Raw genomic sequence first — 9709 nt, 5'->3', positions numbered from 1 at the left:
GAAAATTCAGAATTTTGGGGTGAAAATTCAGAATTTTGGGGCAGATTTTGACCCGAATTCAGGGAGGCGCTCTGGCCTGAAAATTGAATATTTTGGGGCGAAATTTGCGCATTTTGGGGCATTCTGAGCAGCTCCTGCAGGATCTGGGGCAGGAATTTCCGCGTGGCCTCGCCCAGGGCGCCGGGGCCGTGCTGGAGCAGGGTCGGGACCCCCCCGGGACCCCCCCAGAGCCCCAAAATCGCCAGATCGGGACCCCCGGGGCCCCCCCGGAGCCGCTCGGCAGCGGCGACCAGGGAGAGCCAGGGGGGGGGAGGGGCACGGGGAGGGGGAGGGGAGGACATGGGGGGGGGGGGGGGAGGGGAAATTGGGGGGTGAGGGAAGGGGTGGGGGGGGGGGGTTGGGGGGATTTGGGGGAATTTAAAGGGGAAATTTGGGGGGGGTTAAAGGGGTTTGGGGGGGTTTAGGGGGGATTTAAAGGGGTTCGAGGGGTTTGGGGGAAATTTGGGGGGGTTTGGGAGGGGTAAAAGGGATTTGGGGGGAATTTAAAGGGGGATTTGGGGGGGTTTAGGGAGGTTTGGGGGGAATTTGGGGGGATTTGGGGGGAATTTGGGGGGTTTGGGGGGTTTAGGGGGGATTTAAAGGGGGATTTGGGGAGGTTTGGGGGAAGTTTAGGGGGATTTGGGGGAAATTTAGGGGGATTTGGGGGGGTTAAAGGGGTTTGGGGGGATTTGGGGGAATTTAAAGGGGGATTTGGGGGGTTTGAGGGGATTTGGGGGGGATTTAGGGGGGTTTGGGGGAATTTAGGGGGAATTTAAAGGGGTTTGAGGGGATTTAGGAGGGTTTGGGGGGGTTTAGGGGAATTTAGGGGTGATTGGGAGGGATTTAAGGGGGTTTGGGGGGGTTTGGGGAGAATTTAGGGGGGAATTGGGGGTGTTTATGGGGATTTGGGGGGATTTAAAGTGGTTTGGGGGGATTTGGGGGGATTTAGGGGATTTGGGAGAATTTAGGGGGATTTGAGGTGAATTTAAAGGGTTTTCAAGGAAATTAAGGGAGGAAATTAAAGGGATTCGGGGGGGTTGGGGGGTTTGAGGGGATTTGGGAAAATTTGGGGGGATTTGGGGGGAATTTAAAGGGATTTGGGGGCAGTTGAGGAGATTTGGGAAAATTTGGGGGGGATTTTAAAGGGTTTTGGGGGGGTTTAGGGGATTTGGGGGGGTTTAGGAGGATTTCGGGGGGGGAATTTGGGGAGATTTGAGGGGATTTGGGGGGGTTTGGGCGGTCCTTGGGGGATTGGAAGGGGATTTTGGGGGGGCGTTGTGGGGATTTGGGGGCGTTGGGAAAATTTGGGGGGATTTGGGGGGGGGTTTGGGGGGGGATTTCAGGGGGGTTTTGGGGTGTCCTGAGTGGGTTTTGGGAGGGTTTGGGGGGGTCTCGGGGGGATTTTGGGGTTCCCGGGGGTCTGGGAAGGTTTGGGGGGGGGTCCCGAGGGGATCACGCGGGGATTTGGGAGAAAAAAGGGAAATTTGGGGGTTCCGGGGCGGAGTTTTGGGGGTCCCGAGGGGTTTTTGGGGGATCCCGGAGAGGATTTGGGGGTAAAAAGGGGAAATTTGGGTTAAGATAGGGAAATTCGGGGTTAGAAAAGGGGAATTTGGGGTTAGAAAAGGGGAATTTGGGGTTAGAAAAGGGAATTTCGGGGTCCCGGTCCGGGGGGGGTCGCGGCACCGCCGGAACCGCTCGGCGGCCCCGGGGCCGCCCCCAAGATGGCGGCGGCGGAAGAGGCGGGGCCACGGCGCCGGAATGGGCGGGGCCAAATCGGGGAACAACCAATGGGATGTTTGGGGGGGTCGTGTGCGGAAGTGGGAGTGTCTTATGCTAATTAGGCGATACCCATTGGTTATTGCGATGTGTGGGCGTGGCTTAATGCACCGGAATAGGCGTGGCTTCTGTTTTGAGGGAGTGAGCCCGCGGCTCTGATTGGTCGGTGGGGCCGGGGCGGAACCGGAAGTGGGCGTGGTCACGCGGCCGGAAGCGGTTGCGCGGCCATGGAGGAGGAGGCGGCGGGAGGGAGGGTGAGGCCTCCCCTCCCCCACCCCCCAAAATCCCCCCAAAAACTCCTCAAAACCCTCTCGGGGACCCCCAAAATCCGCTCCGGGACCCTCAAAACCCCCGCGGGACCCCCGAATTCTCCTCAGGACCCCTCAGAATCCGCTCCGGGACCCCCAAAATTCGCCCCGGGGTTTTGTCCCCTGCCCCCCGGGGGGGGGGGGGGGTGACACCGCGCTGGGGGGGGCGGGGACGGGGACAGGGGACAGGGGACAGGGACAGGTGACATTGTGGGGGTGACAGGGACAGGGACAGGGACAGGGGACAGTGATGGTGACAGGGACAGGGGACAGGGGACAGGGACAGGTGACATTGTGGGGGTGACAGGGACAGGGACAGGGGACAGTGATGGTGACAGGGACAGGGGACAGGGGACAGGGACAACGGACAGGGACATTGTGGGGGTGGCAGTGACAGTGACACTGATGGGTGACAGTTACAGGTGACAGTGACAGGGACATTGGCGGGTGGCAGTGACACAGTGGTGACAGTGATGGTGGCAGTGACAGTGGCACGGTGACAGTGACAGGTGGCATTGGGGGGTGGCAGTGACAGGGAAAGTGAGAGGTGATTGACACGGTGGTGACAGTGATGGTGACACGGTGATGGTGACAGTGACACAGTGACAGTGGCACAGTGACAGTGGCATGATTGTGACATGGTGACAGTGGCAGTGACAGGGTGACACGGGGGTGGCAGTGACAGTGACAGACACAGGAGTGACAGTGACACAGTGACAGTGACACAGTGACAGTGACAGTGACACAGTGACAATGGCGGTGACGGTGACACAGTGGTGGCAATGGCAGTGACAATGACAGTGACACAGAGGTGGCAGTGACAGGGGTGACACGGGGGTGGCAGTGATGGTGACAGTGACACGGTGATGGTGACAGCGATGGTGACAACAACGGTGACAGCGACAGCAATGGTGACGTGACGGTGACAGTGATGGTGACACAACGGTGACAGTGACACAATGGTGACAATGACAGTGACGTTGACCCCTTGGTAACCCCTCGGTGACCTCTTGGTGACAGTGACACAGCGGTGACAGCGACACAACAGTGACAATGACGGAATGGTGACAGTGACACAATGGTGACAGTGACACAGTGATGGTGACACAATGGTGACAATGACACAACGGTGACAGTGACACAGTGATGGTGACACAGCGGTGACAATGACACAACGGTGACAGTGACACAGTGATGGTGACACAACGGTGACAGTGACACAATGGTGACCCCTCAGTGACCCCTCAGTGATCTTTGGGTGACCCCTGGGTGACAATGACAGTGACAGTGAATTGATGGTGACAGTGACACTCTGGTGACCCCTGGTGACACAACGGTGACAGTGACAGTGACACAGTGGTGACAGTGACACAGTGGTGACAGTGACACAATGGTGACAGTGACAATGACAATGACAGTGACACAATGGTGACAATGGTGACCCTGTCCCTGTCCCCTGTCCCTGTCCCTGTCCCAGGTGCTGCTGTCCCTGCCCGGGGTCTCTGGGTGACACTGGTGACAGTGACAGTGACACAATGGTGACACTCTGGTGACAATGGTGACATTGGTGTCCCTGTCCTGTCCCCCTGTCCTGTCCCAGGTGCTGCTGTCCCTGCCCAGGGTCTCTGTCCCTCTGTCTGTGGGTGACACTGGTGACAGTGACAGTGACAGTGACACAATGGTGACACAATGGTGACAGTGACACAGACAGTGACACAATGGTGACATTGGTGACAGTGACAATGACATTGGTGTCCCTGTCCTGTCCCTGTCCCTGTCCCAGGTGCTGCTGTCCCTGCCCGGGGCCTCTGTCCCTCTGTCCATGGGTGACACTGGTGACAGTGACACTGACACAATGGTGACAATGGTGACACAATGGTGACATTGGTGACACTGGTGACACTGTGGTGACATTGGTGTCCCTGTCCCAGGTGCTGCTGTCCCTGCCCGGGGTCTCTGTCCCTCTGTCCGTGGCTCCGTCCGTCCCCGAGGGGCTCCTGAGGGGACAACTCCGGGTGTGGCAGCGGGTGAGGGGAACTGGGGTAAACTGGGGTAAACTGGGAGGGACTGGGATAAACTGGGGTAAACTGGGATAAACTGGGGTAAACTGGGAGGGACTGGGATAAACTGGGGTAAACTGGGATAAACTGGGAGGGACTGGGAATGGACTGGGAATGGACTGGGATAAACTGGGAGGGACTGGGAACCAAACTGGGAATACTGGAGGGACTGGGAGGGACTGGGATATACTGGGAACCAAACTGGGAACCAAACTGGGGATACTGGAAGGGACTGGGAGGGGTTAAAGGGGGACTGGGAGGGACTGGGAACCAAACTGGGAGGAGACTGGGATTTACTGGGGTGGACTGGGAACCAAACTGGGGATACTGGGATAAACTGGGAGGGACTGGGAGGGGTTAAAGGGGGACTGGGAGGGACTGGGATGAACTGGGAGGGAACTGGGATGGACTGGGAGGGACTGGGATATACTGGGAACCAAACTGGGAACCAAACTGGGGGTACTGGGGGGGACTGGGATGGGATTGGGATAAACTGGGAGGGACTGGGATAAACTGGGAGGGACTGGGAGGGGTTAAAAGGGGACTGGGATAAACTGGGTTATACTGGGATGGGACTGGGATCAAACTGGGATCAACTGGGAGGGACTGGGAAGGGTAACCACTGGTCTGTACTGGTCCATACTGGTCTATACTGGTCCATACTGGTCCTTACTGGTCCGTACTGGTTTATACCAGTCCATACTGGTCCATACTGGTCTATACTGGTCCGTACTGGTCCATACTGGTCCGTACTGGTCCATACTGGTCTATACTGGTCCGTACTGGTCCATACTGGTCCGTACTGGTCCATACTGGTCCGTACTGGTCCGTACTGGTCCATACTGGTCCGTACTGGTCTGTACTGGTCTGCACTGGTCCGTACTGGTCCGTACTGGTCCATACTGGTCCATACTGGTCCATACTGGTCTGTACTGGTCCATACTGGTCCGTACTGGTCCATACTGGTCCGTACTGGTCTGTACTGGTTTCTCAGGCCCAGGACCTGGTGCTGCAATGGGAACCCCTGGAGAGGAACTGGGACCCACCCGGGGAGGAGGTGAGAGCCAAAAACCCCAAAATCACCCCAAAAAAAACCCCAAAAATCACCCAAAAAACCCCCAAAAATGACTCAAAAATCACCCCCAAAAACCCCCAAAAATCCCCCGAAAATCACCTAAAAAATCACCCAAAAAAACCCCAAAAATGACCCAAAAATCACCCCCAAAAACCCCCAACAATTCCCCGAAAATCCCCAAAAAATCACCTAAAAAATCACCCCCAAAATCCCCCCAAAATCCCCCAAAAATGACCCAAAAATCCCCCAAAATCCCCCCAAAAAAGCCCCAAATCACCCAAAAAACCCCCAAAAATGACCCCAAAATCACCTAAAAAATCACCCAAAAAACCCCCCAGAAATCCACCAAAAAACCCCAAAAATCACCCCCCAAAAATCACCTAAAAATCACCCCCAAAAAACCCCAAAAATCACCCCCCAAAAAACCCAAAAATCACCCCCGAAACCCCAAAAATCCCCCCCAAAAAAACCCCAAAAATCCCCCGAAAATCCCCAAAAATCACCTAAAAAATCACCCAAAAAAACCCCCAGAAATCCACCAAAAAACCCAAAAAATCACCCCAAAAAAACCCCCAAATCACCCCCAAAATCACCCAAAAAACCCCCAAAAATGACCCAAAAATCCCCCCCAAAATCACCTAAAAATCACCCAAAAAACCCCCCAGAAATCCACCAAAAACCCCCAAAATCACCCCCAAAAAAACCCAAAAAATGACCCAAAAATCCCCCAAATTTTCCCACAAATGTCCCCAAAATCCCTCCCAAAAATCCCCCCAAAAATCCCCAAATCCCCCAAATTTTCCCAACCCCCCCCAAAATCCTCAAATTTCCCCCAAAATCCCCCAAACTTTCCCAAAATCTCCCCCCCAAAAATCCCCAAATCCCCCAAATTTCCCCCAAAACCTCCCCCAACCCCCCCCCCAAATTTCCCTAAAATTCCCCCCAAAATCCCAAATTTCCCGAAATTTGCCCCCAAATTTCCCCAATTTTGCCCCAAATTTCCCCCAATTTTGCCCCAATTTCCCCCATTTTTCCCCCCAATTTCCCCAATTTTGCCCCAAAATTTCCCCCAATTTTGCCCCAAATTTTCCCCAATTTTGCCCAAATTTCCCCCAAAATCCCAAATTTCCCCATTTTTGCCCAAATTCTCCCAATTTTGCCCCAATTTCCCAGGACCCCCCTGACCCCCGGCTTTGAGCCCCGACTGGGCCGTGCTGAGCCCCCCCCGGGCCCGGCCCCGCCACGGTAACAAAATGGGGCAAAAAACCGGGATTTTGGGAAAATTGGGGAAAAAAAACCGGGATTTTGGGAAAATTGGGGAAAAAAAAACGGGATTTTGGGAAAAATGGGGAAAAAAAAAACGGGATTTTGGGAAAATTGGGGGAAATTGGGGCAAAAAAACGGGATTTTGGGCAAATTGGGGGAAAAAAACGGGATTTTGGGAAAAACCAGGGATTTTGGGGAAATGGGGCAAAAAAACGGGATTTTGGGGAAAATGGGGAAAAAAATGGGGATTTTGGGAAAAATTGGGGAAATTGGGCAAATTGGGGGAAATTGGGGCAAAAAACGGGGATTTTGGGCAAAATGGGGGAAATTGGGCAAAAAACGGGGATTTTGGGAAAATTGGGGGAAAAAACAGGATTTTGGGAAAAATGAGGGAAAAAACGGGATTTTGGGAAAATGGGGGAAATTGGGGCAAAAAATGGGGATTTTGGGAAAACTGGGGGAAAAAACGTGATTTTGGGCAAAATGGGGAAATTGGGGCAAAAAACCGGGATTTTGGGAAAATTGGGGAAAAACCGGGATTTTGGGAAAAATGGGGGAAAAAACGGGGATTTTGGGAAAAATTGGGGAAAAAACCGGGATTTTGGGCAAAATGGGGGAAATTGGAGCAAAAAACGGGGATTTTGGGCAAAATGGGGGAAAAAACGGGATTTTGGGAAAAATGGGGAAAAAACCCGGGATTTTGGGAAAAATGGGGGAAAAAACCGGGATTTTGGGAAAAATGGGGGAAAAAACCCGGGATTTTGGGCAAAATGGGGGAAAAAACGGGATTTTGGGAAAATTGGGAAAAAAAAAACGTGATTTTGGGCAAAATGGGGGAAAAAAAACGGGATTTTGGGAAAAATGGGGGAAAAAAACCGGGATTTTGGGCAAAATGGGGGAAATTGGGGCAAAAAACGGGGATTTTTGGCAAATGGGGAAATGGGGCAAAAACCGGGGATTTTGGGTAAATTGGGGCAAAAACGGGGATTTTGGGGAAATTGGGGAAAATTGGGGAAAAATGGGGATTTTGGGAAAAATGGGGGAAAATGGGGATTTGGGGAAAATTGGGGGAAAAGGGGGATTTTGGGAAAATTGGGGAAAATGGGGGAAAAAACGGGGATTTTGGGCAAATTGGGGGAAAAAATGGGGATTTTGGGCAAAATGGGGGGAAAAAACGGGGATTTTGGGCAAATTGGGGAAAATTGGGGAAAATTGGGCAAAAATTGGGGCATTTTTTGGTGGTGATTTTGGGATTTTTGGCGGGAGATCTTTGGGGTTATTTTGAGTGAATTTTTGGGATTTTTGAGGTAAATTTTGGGGTTATTTTGGGTGATTTTTTGGGGTTTTTGGTGATGATTTTGGGATTTTTGGCGGGAGATCTTTGGGGTTATTTTGGGGGATTTTTGAGGCAAATTTTGGGGTTATTTTGGGTGATTTTTGAGGGTTTTGGGGGGGATTTTTGAGGTTTTCTGGGGGGATTTTGGGGGTGGATTTTGGGTCATTTCTGTGGGGTTTTTGGGGCATGGTTGGGTGAATTTTTGGCATTATTTTGGGTTCATTTCAGGATATTTTGGGTGAATTTTTCGCATTATTTTGGGTTCATTTCAGGACATTTTGGGTGAATTTTTGGCATTATTTTGGGTTCATTTCAGGGTATTTTTTGCATTATTTTGGGTGAATTTCAGGGTATTTTGGGGATTATTTTGGGTGAATTTTTGGCATTATTTTGGGTTCATTTCTGGCATTATTTTGGGTTGATTTCCTGGTATTTTGGGGATTATTTTGGGTGAATTTCTGGCACTATTTTGGGTTCATTTCAGGGTATTTTGGGTTAATTTTTGGCCTTATTCTGGGTTGATTTAAGGGGATTTTGGGGTTGATTTTGGGTGAATTTTTGGCAATATTTTGGGTGGATTTCTGGCATTATCTTGGGTTCATTTCAGGACATTTTGGGTGATTATTTTGGCCTTATTTTGGGTTGATTTCAGGGTATTTTTGCCATTATTTTGGGTTCATTTCAGGATTTTTTGGGGATTATTTTGAGTGAATTTTTGGCATTATTTTGGGTTCATTTCAGGATATTTTTGCCATTATTTTGGGTTCATTTCAGGGTATTTTGGGGATTATTTTGGGTTCATTTTTGCCATTATTTTGGGTTGATTTCAGGGTATTTTGGGGATTATTTTGGGTGAATTTCTGGCACTATTTTGGGTTGATTTCAGGATATTTTTGGCATTATTTTGGGTGAATTTTTTGCATTATTTTGGGGTAATTTCAGGATATTTTTGGCATTATTTTGGGTTCATTTCAGGGTATTTCTGGCACTATTTTGGGTTGATTTCAGGGTATTTTTGCCGTTATTTTGGGTTGATTTCAGGGCATTTTGGGGATTATTTTGGGTGAATTTCTGGCACTATTTTGGGTTGATTTCAGGGCGTTTTGGGTGAATTTCTGCCATTATTTTGGGTTGATTTCAGAGTATTTTGGGGTCATTTTTGCCATTATTTTGGGTTGATTTCAGGGTATTTCTGGCATTATTTTGGGTGAATTTCTGGCACTATTTTGGGTTGATTTCAGGGCGTTTTGGGGATTATTTTGGGGTCATTTTTGCCATTATTTTGGGTTGATTTCAGGGCATTTTGGGCACTATTTTGGGTTGATTTCAGGACATTTTGGGGATTATTTTGGGGTCATTTCTGCCATTATTTTGGGTGGATTTCAGGGCGTTTTGGGGATTATTTTGGGTGAATTTCTGGCACTATTTTGGGTTGATTTCAGGGTATTTTGGGTGAATTTCTGGCACTATTCTGGGTGGATTTCAGGGCATTTCTGGCACTATTTTGGGTTGATTTCAGGGCATTTTGGGGATTATTTTGGGGTCATTTCTGCCATTATTTTGGGTGGATTTCAGCGCATTTTGGGAATTATTTTGGGGTCATTTCTGGCACTATTTTGGGTTGATTTCAGGGCATTTTGGGTATTTCCTTCCAGCCTGGGCCGAGGGGTTCTGGCTGAGCCTGGGGGAGCTGCGGGGGCTGCGCCGGGGCCCCCCCGGGCTGGGCCCCCCCGTTCTGGTGCTGCTGCCCCGGGGGGGGGGGCCCTGCCCGCCCCCCCTGCTCCTGCCCCGGGGGGGGCTCCGGAAACTGCGGCGGCTGCTGGGGGCGCGGCTGAGAGCGTGAGTGACA

At 51.1% G+C, this 9709-nt stretch overlaps 2 protein-coding genes across 3 annotated transcripts in view; both read left to right on the top strand.

Annotated features, from left to right (window-relative positions):
• NOSIP (nitric oxide synthase interacting protein) overlaps positions 1–51 on the top strand; it is a 9076-nt gene extending 9025 nt beyond the window's left edge. The window contains exon 8 of the mRNA XM_071420702.1: positions 45–51. Coding sequence (XP_071276803.1) covers positions 45–51 — 7 coding nt within the window. The remainder of the gene's footprint in view (positions 1–44) is intronic.
• Positions 52–2042: 1991 nt separating this feature from the next.
• LOC139586958 (TBC1 domain family member 17-like) overlaps positions 2043–9709 on the top strand; it is a 28959-nt gene continuing 21292 nt past the window's right edge. The window contains exons 1-4 of one of the 2 annotated variants that reach the window (XM_071420701.1): positions 2043–2069; positions 4055–4150; positions 5178–5240; positions 9516–9699. In XM_071420701.1, coding sequence (XP_071276802.1) covers positions 5198–5240; positions 9516–9699 — 227 coding nt within the window. In that variant the 5' untranslated portion in view covers positions 2043–2069; positions 4055–4150; positions 5178–5197. The remainder of the gene's footprint in view (positions 2070–4054; positions 4151–5177; positions 5241–9515; positions 9700–9709) is intronic. The other variant, XM_071420700.1, reaches the window with a different exon arrangement.

Source organism: Agelaius tricolor, unplaced genomic scaffold, assembly GCF_023055355.1.
Source record: "Agelaius tricolor isolate 1412-34295 unplaced genomic scaffold, bAgeTri1.0.p SCAF_156, whole genome shotgun sequence".
NCBI lineage: Eukaryota > Metazoa > Chordata > Aves > Passeriformes > Icteridae > Agelaius > Agelaius tricolor.
Note: the sequence above shows the minus strand (reverse complement) of the source record. Positions and strands in the feature narration are given on the sequence as shown.